Raw genomic sequence first — 26,381 nt, forward strand, 5'->3', positions numbered from 1 at the left:
CTCTTTGATAAAATATGAACTTGAGATGGAGTAGAGGCAATTTGAAGTGTAACAGAGGGTGCACTTGAAACAGGGAGTGTATTAAAAGCATTGATCTGTGACTCAGCTCATAGATATTGCACAAATTAGCAAATCTTCCAAAGTACGAAGGAAATTAAATGGGAAAACATATCTTGATCAAAGGATGGATATTGTGAAAATAAAATAATCATAGCTGAACTGGAAGGATGGAAGCTTTATGATTGGTAAAAAAAAACCTTCAACTTCAAGCAACATTAGCATTTTTGGGTGAAAACAACAACAGATGAAAATCACTGTTGTGCAGCTGGAATGCCACAAGTTGCTTACTATACCCCAGTAACTTTTGAAACTTGGCGACTTTTTAAGGGGAATGGCTGGGGAATTCTAGATGTTGAAGTCCCACAACTAAAAGTTGCCAAGTTAAAAAAAAAAGCACCACTGTTCTAAATGTTCAAACCCAGTAAGAGCTGCAACTGAAAGAGCCATAACAAAAATAATAACAAGTGTTTCCTTGCACTTTAACTAATTATTGGCTTAAATTAATGCACAAGTATTTATATAGATATCTAATGTTCTAGACTAGAATTGTTTTTAAATTCCTGTTGACATTAATAGAATCATAGAATATCAGAGTTTATAAATAGTGCAATAATAGCGGTAGAAATTAGGAGCTGGTGTAAGCAAATTAACTCAGACAATGCACTATACAAAGCACTTATGTATGTTAAATGAAAATGCATAAATAAAATGCTAAAAAAAAAGAATATCAGAGTTGGAAGGGACTTTAGAGGTAGCACTTTCCTGCTACCAATCACATTTGATAACATAGGTAGGCAACTTGATCTGCTAGACATAATTTTTTTCACAGGCATATTAATATAGTTACAGTTTGCAATAGATTAGGATTTATTGCATTTATTCATTTATCACATTTAATACAAAAGGTAGAACAAATTACATACAAACTATGATGAAATCTAAGTAACCTTTAAAAGGAAAGCTCATCTTATATATAAAATCTTACCTGTGCTTAATCCACAGCCAAAAAGACATGAAGGAATTAGTGTTAGAAGCAGTCAGTTGCAATATTAAGTTATTTCGTGCACTATACATGCATACATATATTTCAGTAAGCAGTGGATGGACAATTAGTTTGTATAATTTATAGCAGGATTGTTGGTACACGTTTGTTCTTCCCCAGACAAAATCACAGAATTATCCGATTTGTGGAAAAGTATGCCTTTCTGACTACAGAACACACAAAAATTACTCTTCATTGGCAGCAAAAAGACAGAGCAGGCAATTAACTATTAACAGAGAAAAAGGAAATTAAAAACTTTAGTCAAGCAGATCCCAGCAACTAATTTTCACTCAATTCAATAGGATCCACACACTTTTATCTACATATTTTGTGCAACAGCTTTCAGGGGGGAGACATCAGTAAGTATGGTAGGCCTGAGTATTTTCAACAATTATGACAGGTTTAAAGGGCAGAGGAGGTGGACTTTAATCCCATATGCAGTGATTAAAGAAGTAGCTTTTCAAAATAAAGAAGTAGATCTTAAGGAGGACATAAAAGCCAGAAACTAATGTTTCTTCACATTATAAACAATACCATACCATAAACCTCTAGGATAGAGATAGATAAATACTTACAGCTGTTAATACACCCACACATTTAAAAAATATTTTCACATACTTTTCCATTCTTGTTCATTTGATTGTACACATAAGCAAGGTAGAAAGGCAATATTAGCTTTATTTTGATATCCATGATTTTAAAAGGTTCAATTTATATTTCCCATATTATATCCACATGGTCTTTCCAGTTTATGTAGAATACCCCAATTTTCCTCTTTCGGATATTCCTTTGCATGTAGGATTCTATTCTTTTATCACTATGCCTGCAGAAATGGAATCTCAGTGACTACAGTTTTTTTTAAAGGTATTAAACAGTTTTCCAGATGATTCTTCACTATTACTATAGTAACTTTATTTATCTCTGAGGAACCAGAGATACTAATAGCCTAATACTAATATATTCTTTTATAAATGTATCCAATAGTTTAACTGATAACCCAGATGTAAGGAGAAATGACCCTTAAATGAAGATGTTTTCCTTGTTGTATTTTTGAAAAGAACTAAATCCTGAACTACCATAGAAATCTTTGGCACTTTGGAAGAACAATCTGCGACTGACATAGAAAGAGAAATTTTCCCTATCTAAGGTCCACTTCCTGCACTGCAAAAACTTTTAGTAGAGACAACCATTTAAAAATATATATCCTTTAAAAAAAAAAAGCTTTTCCAGTAATCCAGAAGTGAACCAACTGCTATTCAAAACGTAGAGTGGGCTTTTTCAGTACAACTTGCATTTTAGAGAATAAATCAGTGCTGGAAAAGTTTTTCTTCTACATTGCAGTCTTGAATACCACTAGCTTCTGTTCTGCTCGGGCATTAATGCCAATAGTCTCTTGCTAAGCAGAGCATTGTGTCGTTGAAGGTATTCAATCACATCACCTTGTTTTTCAACTACTTCTTCCAAACTTGAGATTTCTCTGAAAAGCAAAAATATAAAATAAAATCACACCATCATCCTAATTACATTTTCTTTTGCTGTTTTAACTTATTTCAAAAAGGTTGTTCTTGCCAGAGTCATGCTGGCTCAGGAATTCTGGGAGTTGAAGTCCACATAGTTCTCCACCCCTGCTCTAAAAGAGGGCTGTCAAACTCCTGGCCCGTTGGCTGGATGTGTCACGTACTGGCCATGCCCACGCCCAGTTTAATGAAAGGGGGGGGGGTAGTCCCGATATGTCATGTGATGCCACTGTGACAATGTGAGTTTGACACTCCTGCTCTAGAATAATGAATCATGAGATTAATTAATGATCAAACTATCAGGGCTTAAAAAACACCGGAGTCAGTGCCAAGGATTCGTGACCTGACAAATGCGCGCACGTCAAAAGCGCGCTGATGAAACCGCAGCGCAAAAACCGCGATGTCATAAACGCGCCCACAACAACGCGCCAACGAAACCATGCCCACAAAAGCACGATTTAAGTTAAGGTAGGGGAAGCGCGATTTAAGTTAAGGTAAGGGAAGCGCGATTTAAGTTAAGGTAAGCGCGATTTAAGTTAAGGTAAGGGAAGCGAGATTTAAGTTAAGGTAAGGGAAGCACGATTTAAGTTAAGGTAAGGGTTAGGGTTAGGTTCAGGGTTAGGTTCAGGGTTAGGTTCAGGGTTAGGGTTATTAGGTTGTTATTAGTTCTTTGTTGAAGATGTGCTTTTGTCGGCGCGCTGTTGTCAGCGCGCTTCTGCGCTCATTCATTGGCGCGGTTTTCTTGGCGCGGTTTCGTCGGCATGCTTTTGTCGAGCGCGCATTTGTCAGTGAACCCCAAGGATTTATTCAAGTTCAGCAAATTGTATACAAGTACCTAAATCCAACTTCTGAGGTAACTTGATTAGGATAAGAATACATCTTCTCTTCTTCTATTATATCAGGTCTTGGCTTTGCTCGGTTAAAGTTGCTTACCTTCACTTTGAAAACAAAGAAAAGATCAAATGTATTCTGCTATTATCGAACTATATTCAATTAAAAACAAACTTCATTTATAGAAAAAAAATCTATTCTGTTTCCTCTACAAAATGGAACTGTTCAAAGCATTTAAGTATAAAACAAGAAGCATAAAAAAATGAGTTTTCTTATTATTCAGACCCAGAGAAAAATCGGAGCCCAAACGATAAAGTTAAATAAAATGACAGAATCCAAAGTTGATTTAAAGGAATTTTAACTCTTGTAGCATAAATAAATATTCTGCTTCCAAAGATAAAAATCCCTGCACATATTTCATTAAATATGTCTCTGAAGGTAATTAGTTATGAAAAAAAAATCACAACATGCTAAATATTCACATGGATGGAAACAGTTCATCAGAAAGGTTTATCTCAAGGTGTTTAGTAACCCAATGCAAACAATTTAGCAATTCTAGAATATACCCCAATACAAGCAAGAGAATAGGAAGGTTTTTTTTCTTTAGGCTTTTCTCTAAACAACAACCACCTGCATGGGCTAAGAATAGTTGGCTTAAGTCAAAACATGCCATCTTAGGGGCAGGGAAAAAGAAACTCTACAATTGTGTGGTTATTTTGTCTTTATAGAATGCAATCATGATCCTTTTTTAGCAATAGCAATAGCAGTTAGACTTATATACCGCTTCATAGGGCTTTCAGCCCTCTCTAAGCGGTTTACAGAGTCAGCATATTGCCCCCACAGTCTGGGTCTTCATTTTACCCACCTCGGAAGGATGGAAGGCTGAGTTAACCTTGAGCCGGTGAGATTTGAACCACCAAACTGCAGCTAACAGTCAGTTGAAGTGGCTGCAGTACTGCACTCTAACCACTGCGCCACCTCGGCTTTTTCATGGCATGTTTATAAGGAAAAGGTATTGATGTGTTATAACAACTGGAAAACTAGGATAATTTTTACTTATACAATAAAGGAAATTGAACCTCCCCCTTACGCATGCCTGAAGTCACAAGTTTTCAATCAGTGTGTGCTACTTGCTCTAACATATGCCAGTGAAACTTGGACACTAACCTCACAATCGATACAAAAGATGCAAATGGCACAAAGAGCCATGAAAAGTTGCATGCTCGGCATTGCAAGACAAGATAGAAAGACCTGCACACGGATTCAAGAACCAAAAAAAGTATACAATATCATAAAGAGAATAAAAGAATTGAAATGGAAATGGGCTGGTCACATAGTAAGAATGGATGGCAGACGTAGAATGGATCAAGGCAGTCATAGATCCCACTTTGTAAGAAGTGTCCATGAAAGAGGCCTAAAAACAAGATGCATCAATGACATCAGCCAGTATTGTGGGCCCAACTGGCAAAAGAAAGCTCAGGACCGTATTGATTTTGAAACATGTGTAAGAGGCCTTCATCCTGAAGTGGATAGACAATGGCTAAAATGATGATGATGATTCTGGGTGAATGTGGAATACATCTTTTGGATGACTCTAGAGCAGGGGTGTCAAACTGGCAGCCCACAGCTGGATGTGTCATGCATAGGCCACGCTCACCCCAGCTCTGTGAAGGGAGAAAACGTTGCAATACGTTACGTGATAGCATGAGTTTGACACTTAAGAGAACAGGACCTGTTTTGGCATTTCATCAGTTTTCTTCCCCATCAAATAAAAAGGAAGGGGGAGCTGAAAACAGTGCCATCACTATCTTTCCCTTCTGCTCCAGAAAATAATAGGGGAAATGGGAACCCATAAGCAAAATCTTCCAGCCTGCTTTGTGCCAATAAGAAAACAAACAACTAAACAAAGCTTATTTGTTATCGGTGAGCAGAAATGGGTGAACTGGCTGAGCAAGGGGATCGCTAGGTAATTTGTCATGTGGATACAACCATAATATATGATTATCTACCAGGAAATTCAATGGGGAAAAAAAGAAAATGGAGACATGTATTAACAGGGAAAGATCATGTCTCCATTTCAGCTATTTTTATACTTCATAGCAAGCTAAGTGTTCATTTGTTAATGCAGAGAAAACCCTTGTCAATTATTTGTGTGATGGGATATTTTGTTAGGAAATAAGGAGATGTGGCTTATGTACCATTCTTACTCTAAATCAAAGATTGGGTTCCTATTTAATTCCTTTTATTTATTTTTTTGAAAGGAGCATTAAAATGCTGTGTGGTATGAATTAAAGCAGATATGCTTGCTGAGTTGATGGGTAATGTATTCCCATACATTGTGGGAAAGGTGGGGAAGATCTGGCTAGGAAAAACTGTATAAAATTATCATCATTCACACCCAATATTTGGTTCTGCAAACATGTGTTCAGAATGAATGCTTGAATACTCCTTAGCCTTTAGCCAAAAAAGGGTTAGCAAACATACTGGAGAAGATTGTTTTTATTTATTTATTGGTCCCACATCAACACAATGCCTCATTCTCATCTACTCAATCAACAGCTCTGTGTGAACAGAAAAACTCTTCCTATCTCTACTGGAATTGCTTTACTAGGCCACCTGCTATGTAGGAAGAGGGCTGCATGACTGATCAGAGGAATATTTAAAGCAGGTGTGTCTACAAAGCTGTAAAAAGCTTTAGATGCATTTAGCTCTCAAGGTGCCTTAGAATTCAGGTATCAAAGCATAGATCAGATTACCCCAAAGTACACATTCGAAACAATTGTCATTTAAGAGGTGCCTAAAGGTAGCCAGTGGAGCAGAATCATAAAAGATGGGTGAGCTAGTGGTTTGATAATAAAGCAAAGCATTTTATTGTGCCATCTAAAAAATAATATAACTATTTTTTTCTTAAATAGAGGATTGTAAATCAGATAAAGAGACAGATGAGGGTGATTAACAACAATGTTCAGGAACAGAAGTAGAGAGAGTGGAATCGTGAGCATCTGCTGGGGCACAAAAGATGAATTAAGCAATGTGAGGAAAACTCCTGCTTCATTTATGTATTGTTATATTGCACATACGTGTGTAGGGATAGAACCTGCATTCATGACACTCATTTCACCATTTTGTCAAAGCCATTGATTCTTAATTGAACATAGAATAATAGAGTTGGAAGGAACCTTGGAGATCTTCCAACCTTCCTGCTCAAGCAGGAGACCCTATGCCACTGCAGACAAACAGAACTAAAGAACTGTGTGGCACATAGAAGACTAGCTAATGTACTGTCTTACATATTTACAGCGATTTGTGTGCTGTCATACACATTGCCAGTGAAAATCAATATCACTGACCAGGAAACAATAAAGGAAAACATTGAAGAATAGTAGAAGAAAGTAAAAAAATAAACAAACAACTGTGTAGATGAACAACATAGATTCTATGGCAGTGTTTCCCAACCTTGGCAACTTGAAGATGTCCGGACTTCAACTCCCAGCATTGCTGGCTGGGGAATTCTGGGAGTTGAAGTCCGGACATCTTCAAGTTGCCAAGGTTGAGAAACACTGTTCTAAGGTTATGTGGAGGTCTGGATTCAAAGGGCAAAAGGGGATCCCCACTTTGCTTTTTGAATTTGGGTTGCTGCACAGACTTATTATATACAGTAGTAAAGCGTTAAGGGGGAAAGATACCCAGCATGGTTCTTGTGAGCCCTTTTGAATTTTCAATAATTCTACATAACTATGACCTAAATATTGAGAATCATTTTCTTCAATAAACAAATTAACAAGTATGTTTTGGATTCATATATACTTTTAGGAGTTGTGTGGAGATAAGATCGTGTTTTAAATCATATTTATGCAGAAATATTGAAAATCCAAAAGGATTCACAAGCTTCTAAGCCCCGCTCTATATATTTCGCTACTTCAAAGTGCTATTTTGCTTCCATTACACTTACAAGGATGCCTCAGAAGCTAGCTAAAATCTGACTTTATGTTGCTATTGTGTATTAAATGAGACATTACCCATCACATACTTTTTTGTTCTAGGTTCTAAATTTTATTTCTTTCATTGTATACAGTGGGAAACTATAGAGTCAAAGAAACAGAAAAAGCAGCAAGTCCAATAAAAATCCACAATACTCGAAAGCCAACTCCTGTGAAACAGCAGTTTACAGATTATTCACATACACCTTAACTCTTTAAAACAGATTCACTAGCATGGCTTGAAAATAATAGCATGGTGTCATTTTTGTCTTCTTTGCTGCAATAACTTATAGAATTATCTTACTTTACTGTCAAATGCTACATTCTCTTGACAGTTTTAGCTTTTTTCATCCTAAGAAAGAGACCAGAGAATTTTATTATTCTTATAGGACTACATCTTGTGCTTGAGTCTTTCTAACAATCTCTGAATTGTGCAAATATATCTTGCAATATGTATTTTGCTCTTTCCTTCCTCAGCTTCCATGTACCCAGTAAGAAATAAAGAGCCTTGAACTATTCATGAAGAGATGTAGCTGCTTATCAGTGCCAGGCAAAAAGCTTCTCAAAGCAGCTGCTTTGCCACAAAAGATGGCTCTCACTGCCAAGGGAAGAATTTCTTTATCAACAGCTGCATTTTGTATGCTCTATTTTTGTGCTGTACACTGCCCCAAGCCCTTGGGATACACCAGCGTAAAAGTTGAAAGATGTAAGTGTCATGCAAACAATTGCAGCTTGCAGTTCCACCACCACAAAAATTAAGTTCAGTAACATCCGCATCTTTGTCCTCGTCTAAAGTTAACCATTTTTCCCCCAAATGTATTAAATTACATACTTTTTCTCAGCATCATATAGAATAACACTGAAAGGACCAGTAGTATGATTTCTGATAATATAAATATTAGGATGACAGCTTGTAAATTTTTTGCAGCCCTCTTAAATCAAATTCATGTTAAAATAATACTTTTAAAAACTGAATGAGAGTGGGTGGCTTAATCACCCTAACAAGGCAAAGAAACAATTCTCACCTGTGTAGACAACCAGACATATCAATGAACATATCAATTCCATCGCCAAGATTCCCAGCATGAAGCAGAGATACATTTTATTGTGATTAGGAAACGAATGTTGCAGTGACACTATCAGCAATAAAGCCACATTTCCTATTAAAAACAAACAGGACACATTAGAAACAGAAATCTGGTCAGTTTCTCCCACAAAGCCACATTGGTTGAAAGTCAAGATCTTGTGATGACCACTAAAACAGTGAAGGGTAGTCTAGAATTTTCCAAATATAGCTCCAAATTAACCCTTCTATTTAAATAATAATGATGCAATAACTTTAAACCAGATTGTATGCAACAGATAACCTTGATCAATAGGCCATTAAAATAAATCCATACACAGCTCACTCTAATGACCCAAAATAGAAACAAACAGAAAATGAATTAACTGTCTGCAGGGCTAGGGCTTGAATTCAATTCTCCCCTTCATTATGCCTTCCAGAACAATTCAGTCACCACTGATTAACCTTGTAAAGGTCCTAGATTAATCTTTACAGTGGGCTAGACTTACTGGAATGATCTGGGTACTTGAGAGACCGCCTACTGCCAATTACCTCCACTAGGCCAATAAGATCCCATAGATTAGGCCTCCTCCGAATTCCATCAGCCGGCCAATGTCGACTGGCAACTACCCGGAGGAGAGCCTTCTCGGTGGCTGCTCCGACCCTCTGGAACGAACTCCCCGTGGAGATTTGTACCCTCACCACCCTCCAGACCTTCCGCGTAGCCCTTAAATCCTGGCTGTCCCGACAGGCCTGGGGCTAAAGACTCCAACCCCACTCGAATAGTATGACTGTTGTGCTTTTTTTTTTAATGATGTATTGTCTTCATGTCTGTAACTTGTTTGTCCTTCCCTCCCCCTGAATTGTGAGCCGCCCTGAGTCCCCTCAGGGAAAAGGGCGGCATACAAATAAAGTAAAGTAAAGTAAATGAAATGAAATATACTATTTATTTTGATTGGATTTACACCAGTCCCACACCAGCTTTCAGGAGTAATATTATGAACATATATAAGGCTATTCTGGGTCAAATTAATATACAGATTAACTGGGTACTGTCTAATCAATGGTATCTTTCAGCAACCATAGCTCAATTCTTTCTAGGATGGTTTTTAAAAAAAATCTTGGTCTTTTAGGGATGTGATGATTTTAACAATCACTATAATCATTTCCGTATCCAAATGTAAGAGCACATTACCACTGAATTATTTTGTGTAATGTGAAATATTGTTGTTATCCCCCTCCAGGACCTTCCTGTATCAGTTCTGCCTTATATATACAGAATTGTACAGTGTCTGCTTGTTATACAGGTGTCCGCTTGTTTGAGCTGGGCTGCTGGGATGACCTTTATATTTTGGGATGACTGTACCGAGAAAAAAGCCCACTCTGGCTGTATCTTACCATCCTTCTCAAGAACACCCACCCCATAAGGATGAGACAGCATAGAAGGATTTATAAGTGAAATGATCATTAGCACTACGTAAAAGGACAATATATTTTTTTCCCCATAGGAGCATATACACAAGCACTAGATCTTCAAGAGAATGCATCATCTGTTTAAATAGTTATCGGCCATCTTGTCAATTTTTCTATCACTAGAGCTCTATCTAGTGGCCCTATTCCAGTGGTGCACATCTAACATGACTACAGATAGGCATCAATCTGTAGATTGCTGATTGGTTCAAACTGCAATTTGGGTATTACAAAATGTTACAAATACTGAAATGCCAGATGCTTAATTTAGAAATTTTTTTTTTCATTACAGAATAAGTAAACTTCTTTTCAAAGGGTACTCATTAACTTACTTTTTAATGTACGGGAATAGTTTTTTTATTCTATCCAGTTAAGCAAGTTTAAACCTCTCAGTGGCAAGTGTTAGTCCAGAGAAGTGCTACCAGGAGCATCAGATCAATTTTATTTATTGCAAGGTTCCATTGAACAGAATTTTACAAGACTGAAACTATTCCTCCCCTTCTGTCTTATTGGTTCCTTCTGAAATGCTTCCTATCCTTTCCCCTCCACCTACAAACTCTTATCAGATGTTGCCCAGACTGTTAGTCATCCTCCCACATGGTCATCCCCAACATTATCATACAAAATGGGAAAACTTGCAGCCACAACATTCTTACCTTGTTTCATAATTAGATAATCAAGGAATAGAAACGTAACACATATAATTAAAGGTTGAGTTAGAAACATAAATTTAAAAATGAAAATATGTGGTACTACCAAAAGAACAAATAATCTCTCCATTTGGATAAGATTGCATATTTTAATTTAATACCAATTTAATATTTGTTTTATGTTCAGAGTGCATGCTATTTTACATCTAAATGTACTACTTATTTCTACAAGCCAATGAAACTAAGATATGGTAACTGATAAGAGTGGACTTACTGTCTTACTGTAGTGGGCAGGATCTAAACCAATAGACCCAAGATAAAAGCTTTCAAGTAAATATTAATCTAGGTAATACCCTGTTTCCTCGAAAATAAGACTTCCCCTGATAATAAGCCCAATTGGACTTTTGAGCGCATGTGCTAAAATAAGCCCTACCCCGAAAATAAGCTCTCCCTGAAAATATTGCAACGCAGCAGCAGCTATGACGTGACAACGCTCGCTGTCTCCTGCACCTCAAAAGTAATAAGACTGCCCCGAAAATAAAGCCAAGTGCTTATTTCGAGGGTCAAAAGAAAATAAGACCCTGTCTTATTTTTGGGGAAACACGGTATAAACTATTTGAAACCAGACTAGAGTATATTAAAAGTTGATAAACTTTCATCCTTGAAAGCAAGGCCAAAAGCCAATTTAAAGGATGTTTCAAACAATATCTTACATTTATTTTGTAGCAGATGACACAGTCCTAATGAAAAAGTGCCTTGATACATTCTTGATCTCTAGAGAATTAGGACCGCTGGTGTTACTGCAAATTTTCTATGCATGCAAAGAGGTTAAAAATACAGACATGATACTCATATCTGTGGAATTATTTACACATAGTGGGCCTGGTACAATTAAGACAACACATTATCATTTTTCACAGTAGAAGTAACCATTACTCAGCAGTGGCTCTGTAAGTATTTAAAAAGTCTGAGCAGGATTTTATACTATGTATTAATTATAGCTATAAGAGTGATTTGTTTCAGTTACTAGAAGAAAAGTTGCAACTTATCAGAATGAGATATATCAGGACAAAATTAAAGTCACAAAAATTTCCACCATAGTTGTGTAACATCATTACTGCATACTGAAATACCTGAATTTAGATAGAAAACATTAATTTAATTAAGTTAAGCATTATTTAAGTAAAATAACCAAATATGTTATGGCTTACCTGTTGACTGAATTAATAGGGGAACCCTTTTAAGATGTCTTGTGGTTCGGTAGATGCGGAGGTAACCTTTGCTTCTAGCTTTGCTGTGATGAAAGTGAATGTATCGTTCCAGGAACAGATGAAGCATCCAGAGAATTACCTTGGCAATCGTTATAGTAGTCTGTACTTTAAAAGGATAAGTGTAGTTTTCAGGGCATGTGTCTTCACCTGAATCATTATAAGAACAAATCACCCCCGTCACAAATGCCAACACAACGAAAGTAACCTAGAGAAAGAAAGATATTAAATAATTATATGCACTAATAAAGTATCAGTCAGGTTTCATACAAGCTATTTATTCCTATTAAGCATCTTTACTTTTTTTTTGTTGTGAGCTGAATTATTGTACTGTTTCAACTGGGAATGCCTGCATTTCCCGGTTCGGGAACAATATCACTATAACCCAATTCTAAGCATGCTAAAATGTTATAATGTAAATAGGCACCCCAAGATATAGTTGTGCACAGATTTAGGGCACTTTATAACAACTCGAAGGGTCATAAAAAAAGTCTGTAAGATTCAGCTTTGGCTTGCTTCAAGGAGTGATTGGGGTTGTTCAATGCATAAGGGCATTATGGGAACTCCCCAACTTATGATAAGGTATGCTATTTCATTAAACTTTCCAAGATACCAGAGTTATTTTTTCTCAGTTCAGGAAGTCTGGATTTACACATGGGGCCAGTTTTCATCAGCCTGTTTCTGGCAAATGGTATGGCCAAAGTTCCTATATAAAGATTCTAACATGAAGCAGTAAGTTAATGATAAATTTTGAGAGTCAACATTGTTTATTACAGTCAACATTCCAGTATTCAAGGAATATACCACAACACTACTGCCAGTACATGTGTACAGACAGGGATTAAAACATAAACTAGCAATAAAACATCAAGATTCGGGTATAGTTATCAAAAAGCTTTGGGAAGATTGACATTTGTGATACTTAACATCCAACTGACAAATTTAACTTGCAAATATGCATCCATTTTAAAATAAAAAAGTCTATTTAGGTGACTTGCAACTTATGACTTGAATTCAAAAACTGTCTTGCCAAAATATTAGAAATATTGAAACTTTCACTTCAGGGAAATAGGAACTCATTCAGAAAAGGGGAAATACAGTTTCTGCTTTATAATGTTTTTCACTTGTTGTAATCTGTCCCGAACATGATGAAGGTAGTGGCCATGTTCATTCACTTGTAAAGCAGGGAGTTACTTATTCTGGTTTTAATACATGTCACTGCTTCTGTCATCAAGCTTTCAGAGTTATGTTTTCTTCCTTCCCTCACCCTCTATACATACACATACACTGAAGCATACCTCTCTTTTATTACATCCACAATACTGCTTGGCATATGCCGAAACTGTTTTGATTGCTCTATTTCATTTTGTTAATAGTTACTAGTCAGTAAGGAGACTTGGCAATTCAGATCCCATTACTGGAAGAATAACAAAAGCTAGATTTATTAGTTTATGGCAATAGAAATAGGAATCTTTTGCACACTCCATTTTGTGTTTAATTTTCTCAGTTGAGATATGATTCCCACACTGAAAGTTGACAAAACTGTAACAGTAAATACAGTGTATCTCAGTACTCAACATAAATTCATTCTGAGAGGCACACTGACTACTACAAAATCTGTCAAACGAACAAGGTGACTTCCCACTTTGTTTTAGCTGGAAAGAACTTTGTCCTTTTTCCTAGCATGGCCAACTCCCTGTCCACCCTCTGCGGTAGTCCCCCTCTTCCTTTTGCTGTGCCAGGGTACCAGGACAACATTTTCGCATCAAAATGCATTGAGTACCAAATTCAACAAGTTCTGAAGCAGTCGAATACTGAGGTACCATTGTAATAATGATGGGGCAAGACTTTCTTAAAGGATACTAGATGTCTCTGCCACTTTTAAAAGACCAAGAAGAAAACATTGAGATAAATGTCTTTCTGCTGGGGAAAGAGCAATTTAGGTGGTAGAGAGAAAAAATTGGTATTCCTAATTTGTTGGTTAGCTAAGTGAAATAGCTAACCACTGATCTTCAGGCAAGCTAAGTTGATCTTTTGCATAACTCCACATTTATTATTTTTATTTCAACTTACATGCAAAAGCAATAAAACATTGGCAACAAAGACTGTAGGTATAGCATGGAACTCTGGATGAAGCCTGGAATGTAATGTATGGCGTGGAAGAAGTGGTGCATCAAGTAGAGGATCATCATCCATACTCTGTGTTACCTCCAAGGACCCCTGAAACAGATGATAGTTTTTTAAACCAGAAATTCAAAATAACTTACATAGTATGCAGAAATCAATTATGCTATTTCTGCAGGTTGTCTCACATTAGAAAGAGCCGTACATTTCAAAAAGCAAATATTTCCAACAAAACCTATGTGATTACTTAGATATCCCCTATTAGGCTAAATAGGATTTAACATCATCTACAGAGAATTATAGTTATCATGTAATTTTAGAATTACCCAGATTACAGCAATGAAGGTTTGGAGTATAGAAAAAGACCTTCCCTTCCCAAGAAAATGTTGCTATAAAAACAGTATAAATCCAAATAAAATATTTACCTCAGCATCCACTAATAACATCCTCAGGCGTCCTTACTCTTTACACTGTATATAATCCCTCCCTGCGAGAAGCAATTTGATTTATTTAAATCTATATGTGACCTAAAGAATAATATTTTAACACACTAGGAACTTTTTATTAAGAAGCATGTTTACCATTTTCAGATCCTTCAAGTATAACATTAATTAAATACATTTTCCCCAACTTTGAGACTCATCTTTTCATGATACTTTTATTTTCAATTTTGCAAACCTCCCTTTGAAACACAGAATTAGGTGTGTTTCTAATTAGGATTTTCTTCTAATTAACTTATTTAAAATTTAAGTTTTATAACCTTGGACAAAAAATAAATAAAAATCCATCTAATACATACTAATAAGTCAACAAACAGCTGACAACAAACTACATAATCTTTGTACAAGGAAGCTAGTACATTTCACATTAAATTGAATACAGACCTGAAAATGCTACTTTTGTGTATATTTTTCAACATAAAATCTTTTTTAAATTTGTTTACCGTTAACAATTGCAAGCATTTTTTTTCATTCTCAATATATTCTTTCAACTGGAGCAAAAAGACCTTTAAAACATGCTCAGTTTTCCCATTCAATTTGATGGGTAATGATCAGAAATAGTCAAAGCAAAACTGTCAAGTAGATAGCTGAGTATAACTGAAGCTTTTCTGTGAATAAATCCCCATAAATCTACTTTATTATTTGTTAATTTTTATGCAGCCACCTCAAACAAATTCATTTCCTTCTGGGCAGAATAAATATATTTAAACTAAAAAAGATTTTAGATACTGTTGGCCAGGGAGGTATTTTCTAAATTTATTAATACAAAACCAATATCTTAGGATTTTAGAACAAAAAGTATTTACTAGCATTTAACCATTTCTCCTATTTGTGCTGTAATAATACATTTTGTTTCTAATAAAAACAACAACATTTTGAATTGGAATGTAGGTATCATGGAAGTTATATTTTCAAATAAAGCAAGTCAATCACTATTGAAGAGAAACAGCATGATCTTAAGAATCAAGGTAGTTAGTATTTGGGAAACCTGTCTGGTTTTCAGGGGCATCCTTATATTTCAGACTTTATAAAAGAATATACCAACTCTGTAGTTCAATATTAACAGGAAGTAGGAGGCACAGTGGTTCAGTAGTTTAAAGGGGAAGGACTGTGATGGTTTGAGACCTAACGTTTCCTGTGGCAGGGTCATGTGCCTCCGCTTCTGCCATCCTAGCAGTTTGAAAGCATGCTAAATGCAAATAAATAAGTACCACTTTGGTGTGGGGGAAAAACTGTGCTAAATGTGCTAAATCCAACCCTTGTCTGAATGCAATGCCTGACCCCAAGCTTGTTGCTCACTGTGGTGCACTATGGATGGCGCATGAGCATGAAACAAATAGATTAGCAGTCTTAGGCAGTCAAACAACCACTCTGTATTAACACAGTATTAGTCTCCTAGCTAATGTACTATCGCTGTACACTAAATAAAATAATGGGAAGTAGTAAGAAGTCAGTTTTAAGAGTGCTAACAATGTAATCAGTGGTGGGATACGACCTGTACAGGCGTAGCAGTGCCTGGCTGGGAGCATCAGGTACCGTTCCGTTATGGTACTCCAGAGGGCCCCCTGCCCCTCTTGCTCCTTTCCTGCATTTGAGCTGTTTGGGGCTTCCACGCAAACGCATGGTACCTGCGCGATGCTCCGCTGAGCAGCTGGAGAGGTGCTGGCGGTAAGTATGCATGCACGCACTGTGCGCATGTGTTGCACGCATTTATGTGGTGGATGCCCGGTCCCGTTGCACCATACCGGTTGCACCAGGCTCTAGAACCCACCACAGAATGTAATGTATAGATGTTTATTGAAATGTATATCCTATTGGATAAAATTTATATGTAGGCTCAAACATAATACATCTTAATTTCACATGTTTCACCTTCCATAGAGAAAGGGATCAAATTATCATTCCTGACAGACAAAGGAAGAAAGATAATCAGTTCTAGTCAACACGACCAATAATGAAGAAAAGTCAATTCTAATAGCTGGTGACTAATGTATCTTTAATCAATGTATTACACTCTAATTTTTTAATTACAAAATTGTTTTTCAAATACATAATTAAATTTTAGAAAGCTAGCGCAAGACACTGAAAGCAGCCTTTATTTTGACAGAAAGGTTAACATCCTGCACAGAACTTATTTCCAATGTCAAAATCAGCCATAGCAGATAGGCAAACAGAATCATCTCAAGCATCTCTCTGTCTCTAAATCAATTATTGATTCTACTGAAATCCTAGCAAACTAGGTGCAAATTCATATTTGTGTTTGTGTGTATGTGTGTGGGGTGGTGGTGAATCCTGATCTTTTATATTTGTGTGCTCAAGACCAGTTTTATAAATGTTGGTAGAACATAAAACAAAGCTTGATTTACCTAACAATGCTTCTGGCACTTTTAACCTCAGCATTTTGGTAAAAAGGATTTCAAGCCAAAATAGGGAAAGGAGGAAACAGAAGAGGAAAACCTAGGATATTAAGCATAACTATAACTAACAATGAGGACAATTAATCAATGAAATAGATTGACTTCAGAGGTTGTAGGTGCTTGCTTCATCACTGGAGGCTTTTAAAGAAGAAACAGGACAGTCACTTGTCTGAAATGGTAGAGGGGGGTTGGACTAGAAGACCTCCAAGGCCCCTTCCAGCTCTATTCTGACTATGCCAGGCACAAATTCATCCTTGTCACATACATGCTTCAGTTCACACGTCCAGGGTTTGGCTCACTAGATCGTGTGAAAATACCTGGAAAGTCCTACTAAAATTAACCCCAAGATCTCGCCAAGCAAAATATATGCTCTCTGTCTCCAAAGAGAAATGAAAGAAAACCAGCGCCATCACATGATGGTAACGAGACGCCTCCAAACCCGAGACTAGCCCTCCCGGTATATCCCTCAACTAGAATAGGATCATTATATTTGGTTGGCATCGACAGCGGCCGCACTCAGATTCGTTTGCAGAGCGTCGGGCTGAGGGCAATAACCGAGCGAGGGGATGGGGTGTCAGGGCGAGCCTAAGCCGATTGTTCCAAGACAGTGTTTCCCAATTTTGGCAACTTGAAGATGTCCGGACTTCAACTCCCAGAATTCCCCAGCCACCTGGCTGGGGAATTCTGGGAGTTGAAGTCCGGACATCTTCAAGTTGCCAAGGTTGGGAAACACTGCTCTAAAACCTCGAGAGTCTGAACCCCCTTAACTGTGTGCAAACCCCGCACCGTCGCCCCTTTCCCGGCACAAGTCCATAGGAGCGTCCCTAGTAACCTAACAAACACTATATTCACGCCAGGGGCATCCCCATCACCGGTACTCACGTTATCCAGAGAACGCAACTGCCGCCGCCCACCTGAAGCCGAAGCTCCCGCCATGGCGGGCTGCTCCCGCAGCTGCTTCCGGCGCCCCGCCCCCTTTGTTGCAATAAAGGAAACAACCCGCCACCTCGCTTCTCGTGCGCGACGTTGCGCAACCTCGACTTTTGGGTCCACTCCAAAGGCCCCGCCCACTTTCTATTGGCGCTGTTATTGGAGGCGCGTGGCTCTTAAAAAAACCCCGCCTCTCTCGAGGGACCCGCCTACCCCAAACGTAGTACGCTGTTCTGCCTGAGGGCCGTTCGCTTTGCCTCAGGGGTAGCTTCTTTTTACCTGCCGATTACGCGTTTGAGGTGGGTGGGTTCCTTCCGATTTTCAGGCAGCGGAAGCCCGAAGCGACGGAGAGCAGAAGGATAAAATTGACAAAAGGGGTAAAATGCGTTTCTGAAAGCACAACAACTTAGTCTTGTCATAACTAAGAGCAGTGTTTCCCAACCTTGGCAATCTGAAGATGTCCGGACTTCAACTCCCAGAATTCCCCAGCCAGCATTCGCTGGCTGGGGAATTCTGGGAGTTGAAGTCCGGACATCTTCAAGTTGCTAAGGTTGGGAAACACTGACTAAGAGAACAATACAATGAGTGCAGTTGCTGATCCTATGCATCTGGCCATGAGGCATTTAAATGCGACCCCTTAAAAATTGCATTTGAGAATTGGATAGGCACTCTACCTACAAGAGGTGACTTTTCACTCAGGCATGCTGTCATAAGACTGTGTGCCTCTGTTGATTCCTTTAGGGATGTTTTTGCATTGGTTGAAGTCTCGGATACGTCATTTATTTATAATGTGCATTTTGTGATTCTTTTTGTCATCAGTGTTTATATAAATCACATGCATGTTATATAAAGTAATGCTTGGGTGTTGGAAGATTAAAACTATGCTTGGTACAATGCAGTTGTCTGGTTAGGGATTTTTGTTTGGAATGCTGGAGTGCCATTTTATGATTTCTGTTTTGTTTAGGCATTTTGCTTTTTATGAAACAAATATGCATTTCGTTGTGTTTTAATTATAGCAATGGTCCTATAGAGTTGAGCCGAGGTGGCGCAGTGGTTAGGGTGCAGTACTGCAGGCCACTTTAGCTGACTGTGATCTGCAGTTCAGCGGTTCAAATCTCACTGGCTCAAGGTCGACTCAGCCTTCCATCCTTCCGAGGTGGGTGAAATGAGGACCCGGACTGTGGGGGCAAGTTGCTGACTAAATTTGCTAAAAAATTTGTAAAACGCTTAGAGAGGGCTGAAAGCCCTATGAAGCGGTATATAAGTCTAATAAACAAACAAATAAATAAATAAATAAATAATCCAAATTCATATGGCACACAATTAGTCTCACCAAGCTGATTGTACTTTAGTTATAAGTATTAATCATCCTGGTAATAGACCAGGATAAAGAAAATGTGATGCAAACAATTTTTAAACTAAAAAATATTAAAACAAAAATTACACAAATTTTAAAAAAGAACAACAAGTATATTACATATTACAAGTATATTACATATTACACAGTATATCTATTACAAGTAATAGACCAGGATAAAGAAAATGTGATGCAAACAATTTTTAAACTAAAAAATATTAAAACAAAAATTACACAAATTTTAAAAAAGAACAAGAAGTATATTATACAGGTAGTCCTTGACTTATGACCATAATTGAGCCCAAAATTTCTATTGCTAAGCGAGACAGTTGTAAGTGAATTTTGCCCCATTTTATGACCATTCTTGGCAGAGTTGTTAAGTGAATCACTGCAGTTGTCAAGTTAGTAACACAGTTGTTAAGTGAATCAGGATTCTCCATGGACTTTGCTTCTCAGAAGGTTGCAAAAGGAGATCACATGATCCCAGGATACTGCAACTGTCATAAATATATGTCAGCTGCCAAATGTCTGAACTTTAATCATGTGACTATGGGGATGCTGCTGTGAAAAACTCACTTTTTTCAGTGCAATTGTAATTTCAGATGGTCACTAAGTGAAGTTTTGTAAGTTGAAGACCACCTCTACAAACACACACTCACACACTAACCCAACTGTTAGCCTACATTCCTAACAATAAGTAAATATTTACAGAATTGATAGACTAGTGATAGAATTGAGATAATTCTTGATAGACATATCAAGACACTAATTTCTTTAGTCTTTTTTAAAGCTCTCAATACAGGTAGTCCCCAACTTACAACCACAATTGGGACTGGAAATCCATTTCTAATTTGTTGTATGTTGATGCATCCATATGATCAGACCTGCTTTTACATATTTTTCATAGTGGTTGCTAAGCAAACAGCATGGTTGTTAAACCAACCAATTTTTCCAAATGGGCTTTTTTTTTTTTTTGCTGGAAACTGGAAAAAAAGTTAGAAGTTACATAATTGCAGAGGGGAAACATTTTACAATGCCCAGAAGTGCTTTACAGATCATTAAGCACTCAGTCCAAAACTAATTTAAGTCAAAGGCCACCTTTATGTTTAGTAGCAGTGAGTTTCCTAATTAAATTGTGTATTTCCCTTTTGTCTTCCAAATCAGCTTGTTCAGAAAAAAAAAAGGAATCCACTTTCTTCAAGCCACATATGTTCCTCAGTTATAATTTTTCTTCTTCTTTGAAGCTAAAGGTCTCAAAAGTTTTATCCTTTTCTCATAAAGAAAATTCTTTGGTCTCTCTGATAATTTTGGTTTAACTTTTCTGTTCTTCCTTCATTTATATCTGTTTTCAAGTGTGATTCCAGATGCAAATGCACAGTAGATTTTACAAGGGCATGACAATTTTGACAAATTTATTTTCAGTTTTTTTTTTGTCAAATAGCAATAGCAACAGCACTTATACTTATATACCATCCTACTGTGATTTACAGCATTCTCTGGGCAGTTTACAATGTTCGCATGTTGCCCCCAACAGTCTGGCTCCTCATTTTACCAACTTCAGAATGATGGAAGGCTAAATCAACCTTGAGCCCTGTTGGGATCGAACTCTAGGCTATGGGCAGAATTTGTCTGCAATACTGCATTCAAATAATTTTATTAAATATTATAAGAAGAATAAAAGCTACACCAACTATAAAAATATAAAGAAATAGTATGAAGGAAAAATAACTTTTCAAGTTTCTTTTCTAATGATCCTTGACATGGAATTAGTTTTCTTTATACTGAGTCTGCCCTATCCAAAGATGTTTTAGGCAGTTGAGATTCCATTAATATACATGAAGTTGGAATTTTTTTTGTCACAATATACAATATATCATTTTTATAATATTTAAATTGAATCACACTTTTCTTTTATTTGATCATTTATCCATTTAGAGCAGGGATGTCACTCAATTTCATTGAGGGCTGCATCAGGGCTGTGGTTGACCTTGGGCAGCTGGGCAGGAGTGGCCAACTGGATGGGCGTGGCCAGCTTGATGCCACTCTACAAATTGCTGGCATGTTTCCTCTTCACACTGGGTAGACCGGGCCAAAGCTACAGTGGCCTGATCTTTCCTCTTCGCAGTGGGTAGACTGGGCCGAAGCCACGCTGGTCCAATCTTTCCTCTTCACATTGGGTAGATCAGGATGGCCCTGCAGGCTGGGTCCAACCACATCACTGGGTGGATCCAGCCCACGGGCCCTGAGTTTGACACCTGATTTAGAGAGATGTTTCTGGAGCCCTTAGTTTAATTTTAATGTAATTCATTCAATTTAGGCATAGTTTGTCTCTAAATAATGCTTCACAATCACTGATTTTTACCACCCATTTGTCTCCTTCCAGTCATGACTATCTGCTTACTCCAAGTTAAGATTTTAGAAATTTCAATTTGGCAGGAGCCTTTGTTCCATGTATTCTTATGCAAACACTAAAATACTAAATAAATAACATAGGAACCCATTGGAAGAAAAATGTTCATAATATAGTTGGCCTGGATGCAGGGTACACCTACAAGCCTTCATAAATGTTCATTATTTTATTTTATATTATTTCCTTTATCTATTTTTTGTCATTTATCTTAGTGGTCAAAATTGGCTCATAGGTGCTTATTTATGTAACATGCAGCACAAAATCATTTAATGTTAAAAAAAACATTCCTCCCAATACATTTACTAGAAATTTATCTTCTTAACTTTCCTTCATTGAAAAAAGTTTCCTTTAAAAAAAAACAGCAATCCATAAAATGCAAGGTCCTCTTATCTCATGACTATTAAGTTTGCTCAAGAATCCTAATGAGGAATTTTGTCAAAAGTAGCGGTACTTGGAAATTCAAGTATATAGTCTTGATAGACATCTGTATTTACATGCTTGTTGGCACTCTCGCAAAATCTCTATAAGCAGAATTTACCTTTATTGAAGTTTGTTCCTCGTGTCCTTATTTTAGTAATAAATAGTAATCACTTTGTATCTATTTGTCTGGAACAGCCATTACACTGATTGGCTTGTAATTTCCTGGATCTCTCCGAAGCCCATTTTAAAAATTAGAAATCATCTTCATAATTCTCTGGCATTGAGCCTACATGGAGGTATAAGTTAGTTAGGTAAGAGATTAGCAAGTTTATTATATCTCTTAATGTATATTCCTCATGGTCTTTATCATTATTGCTTTCCTTACACTTTTTTCTTCCATGCTTTGTGCCATGTTTTATTTTTCTCATGAGAAAGGGCTTTTTATTTCCTAAAGGAAGTCTGCTTTAACTTTTTTGATTTACTGGATACCTACAAAATGCCCATGCTGGCTTCCTCCTGGACTTAGTCGACCTTTTCTGCCATTAGAATACAGAGTTGAGCCTGAATTTCTGAGATTTTATATAATCTTTAGGTATTACAAAAAGATTTGGCTCTCTTGTCTCCTTTAAAACTTGTTATTACTAGTCACCTCATTTATGAAATTATTTTCTTTTATACTGAAATATAATTGTGTTGGATCCTGCTAGCAATTTCCCAATAACATGTATGTTAAGTGGAACAGTAGTATTGCAACCACTGTTTTCTGTCACTTACAAACATGTACGTTTCATACTATACAAGCACCATTGAAGATTAAATCTAATATTGTTTCTTCTCTGTCAGTTCCAAGGACAATCATTTTAAGACACTTCTTCTTGTGCCATATCCATCACTGGATGTTGGCAATCCTATTTTTGTCAACAGACACATGAAAAAGTGATGCTGAGTTTTGTCCAAATTTTAAGACACAGTGATTGAATTATACAGTATGTCCAAAATATTTAAGCATTGGCTTCTTTATTAGTGCTTTCCATGAATAGCGTTACTTCATTGAATACTGAATAATTAGTTCTTGCAGCCCATCACATTCTCAACAATTGTTTTCAACAGTATTATTCAACAATAGTTATTCTTTGTTCAGCGTTTCTAGTATCCATTCACAGTCATATGCTACAATTGGGCAAACTGGCCTTTATATGTATACCTTTATAGTCAATTTGATGTCTCCGATCTTAAATAATTTGTCTAGGTCTACTATATCTTATCTTAATGGCTCTTGACCAGTAATTGGAGTACCAGCACATTACGTTTTCTTACTTGAACTTTTTGTCCTTCCAAATACACTACTGTTCTCAGTGTATTGGTATTATTTATATCTTTCTCTTCTTTGCAACTCAGTTCTTAATTGAGCAAATTTTCCTTTGTTATCTTTTGCTTTCTACTTTTCTTCAGCTATTTTTGTGTAGGAAGAAAGCTATTTCATCCTCTGTTGATGAATTTTAGGATAGTTACATATCTAATGGTGCTAATATATTTCAGTTTAGAGTTTTTAAAACACTTTAACAAAATATCCGTATAATATATTCTTTACTTTGGTTGTATAACCATACCGAATATTGATGAGGTCATTTCTTGTTAGTCTGATTTTTAAAAATATTTTATTAATTTAGTTAAAAATTTAAAAAATAGTAGTTAAAAATCTGCATTCAACATCTGGTTTTATTTTTGGTGACTGAACTGAGCTTTTCCATCTTTATTGCAAAATACATATTCAATTTGATTTCATTGTTGCCTATCTTTTTTTATAGCTGTCTTTTATATTATTGGAAGAAGAGATTTCATATTTACATTTAATTTTCTTTTCAGAATTCTATTAACCTTTCTCCTGCTTCATTTCATACACTAAGAACTTTCCCCATTATTCAAAATGCTATTTCTAACTTTAAGATTCCTATCTTCTATAAATTAGTACTATATCTGTTTTGATGCATTGTCAGTGTCATAAAGTTGCTAGTCAAGCTTGAGAATCTTGGAAGCTGGGTTCATGTACTTTGTCCCTTATTTATCAGTGACTGTTACAGCTGAATCTTCCTATTGCCTTTGATCATGCTTCTTATTGAATTTTGGTTTAATGGGAAATAACTAATCACTTATTTGACACCACAAAATGTCCATCTTTTGGAATAGTATTCTTTCAATGAAAGAGCTCACAGTTTCATTGGAATCAGAGGTTTCAAGGAAGGCAAGCCATAATGCCCTTAACTATAAACCATTATTTTTAAACTACAATAGGTAGGTTCACATTAGGCCAAAACCAGACAAACTATTTAACCACTTAGCACAATGCATTGAAATCAGTTGGCAGTTTTCTGTCTTTTCAATTCCTGCTTTTGTTGTAGGAATAATTTATTCAATATATTTAGCACCTGACTCTAGTGCATGGGTGTCAAACTCAACTGCATCACATGACGTAGTGTGACATATTGTGATATTTTTTGCCTTTGCACGTGACACATCCGGCTCACTGACCACCAGTTAGTCAGGCCTGCTAGGATGTATAGTACCTGGCCCTGTAAACTCGGTGGTTTACAAATTGTTAAAAACATTTTAAAACAAGAAACCAGTAGAAAGGAAACAAAGATGCCATAGATAACAAATCCAGATGATAAAAAAGAAGAAAAGGGGCCTTCATATACGTAAAAAGGCTGGATGAAGAGTTGGGTCCTCGGGACCTTTTAAAACACCAGAATGGAGGCTGTTTGAATATTGGGGGGAGGGGCGCAACATTCCAGATACTGCTGCAGAGAATATGAACTACTGGGGTACTAATAGATAGCATTGTTTAATTAAAGGTGCTGGAGCATGCCAATCCTCATACTGAATTGGCTGGCAAATACAACAGTGGCCCCTCTAGCAATCAGCTCCTGTACCACATAGGTATAAATAGTAACCAACAACTTGATTTTTTTTGCCTCTGGGCACATTAACAGCTGGATCTTCTTTCAGCTGTAATACAGATAAGCATCAATGCTACTTGTATTTCCCCTTTGCTCTGTTGGAATACAAAAATGATCAAACTATCCCAGGTAAATTATATAACATTAGTATTATTATTATGTGGTTACTCTTCATAGGGTTCAGTCCTAAATTAGACATTCAAATCCAGCTTGAGGGCTTTAAATCTGGTTGAACTATGTGCAATGCTTCCTATGGGAACTATCTTTAAAAACAATTTGAACATTTAGTGGATCTCAATAGATGGAACATATAACAGAATCCACAGATCACTGCAGTTGCAGATCACTGCAACTACTTAAGTTGACTGAAAAGTTTAGCTGACAAGTATAGCATTACTTACACTCTGAATGGGGGACCTCATCATAAAAGTCATTTTCTAATCTTTCATTCTTTCTTTCAAATCATTTACAACCACTTAAGATACCTATGAAGAAACTTTGATTTTTGGTATTACCGATTAGATAGATTTGTTGTTATAGAAATGGCTACTTAATATTATGTAAAAAGTTGAGGTTTGATGTTAATGCCCTATTCCACTGCACCAAAGGGAGTAGGAAGTCAATCTTTTTTTTTCTTTTTTCTCTTTGCTTCCCCTCACATTTCCTTCCCCTTTTCCCTTCCCTATTTTCCCTACTATTTACTTTTGTATTTTCTTTGTGTGCTACAGTATAAAGTAATAAAAAAACTATTTTGAAAAGGTACCTATGAAGAAAATGGGTGAAGAAAAACCTCCGGCCAACTGTTAGGCACAATGGCCTGGTACCATTGAGATATTATGTTTATTGGGGATTCAGGGACACATTCACTTTGATAAGGAGTGCCTACACTTTTGCATGAAGGCATTACACCACTTATGGCTGAAGTATAAGTTCAAGAAAGTTTATAAACAATCCTGACACATGCAATGGGTTTATGTAAGGGGGCAAATGGTCCAAATTTAACCAATCAGCTTTCGTGTTTGAGGGTGAACTTGATTTTTCTAGATACTATCCCAGCAATTAAAATGCTCCATCACCTTGGCTGCCCTAGTTCCAGGACGCCCATCCCTGGTCATTGTAAATGCTAGAAATTACTTAAAACGTCTGTAGGGACCTGCTATGAAGAAAGCTATGGACGCTATGTGGAAAAAACGAGGACGCGTCCTTCAAACAGTCATTTCAAAACGGCAGAGAACCATGCTTAGTATCAAACAGGGTTCCCGTGTTTCCCTCCTCTGCCCTCCCTGTAACCACCCCAACACCAGCTGCTTCTATTGCAAACCTTGTTTTCGCGCGCCCCTTAAGACAGGCAGAGAGGGAGGAGGGGGAAGACGTCCTACACCCCC

General features: G+C 36.9%; 1 protein-coding gene across 2 annotated transcripts; it reads right to left on the bottom strand.

The window, feature by feature from the left end:
• Positions 1-920: 920 nt before the first annotated feature.
• On the bottom strand, positions 921-17,914 carry LOC116513199 (transmembrane protein 192-like). 2 transcript variants are annotated; one of them, XM_032224140.1, is made up of 6 exons: positions 17,805-17,914; positions 13,955-14,101; positions 11,825-12,089; positions 8,456-8,590; positions 3,455-3,557; positions 921-2,579 (listed from the first exon to the last, which is right to left on the bottom strand). In XM_032224140.1, the coding sequence occupies exons 1-6, from the start codon at positions 17,856-17,858 to the stop codon at positions 2,456-2,458; spliced, it is 828 nt and encodes a 275-aa protein (XP_032080031.1). In that variant the 5' UTR covers positions 17,859-17,914; the 3' UTR covers positions 921-2,455. The 2 variants fall into 2 exon arrangements, with proteins under 2 accessions (XP_032080031.1, XP_032080032.1); XM_032224141.1 differs by lacking the exon at positions 17,805-17,914 and adding an exon at positions 14,431-14,477.
• Positions 17,915-26,381: the final 8,467 nt, after the last annotated feature.

This window comes from Thamnophis elegans, chromosome 9 (genome assembly GCF_009769535.1).
Source record: "Thamnophis elegans isolate rThaEle1 chromosome 9, rThaEle1.pri, whole genome shotgun sequence".
NCBI lineage: Eukaryota > Metazoa > Chordata > Lepidosauria > Squamata > Colubridae > Thamnophis > Thamnophis elegans.

What these genes read in the sequence shown, in the direction of transcription:
- LOC116513199 (XM_032224140.1), bottom strand. Translation starts at nt 17,858, where the DNA reads ATGGCGGGAGCTTCGGCTTCAGGTGGGCGGCGGCAGTTGCGTTCTCTG. An exon ending in AGTTGCGTTCTCTGGATAAC is followed by an intron (nt 14,102 to 17,804) that starts GTGAGTACCGGT and finishes CATCTGTTTCAG; the next exon opens with GGGTCCTTGGAGGTAACACA. An exon ending in CCTATTAATTCAGTCAACAG is followed by an intron (nt 8,591 to 11,824) that starts GTAAGCCATAAC and finishes TGTTTTTAATAG; the next exon opens with GAAATGTGGCTTTATTGCTG.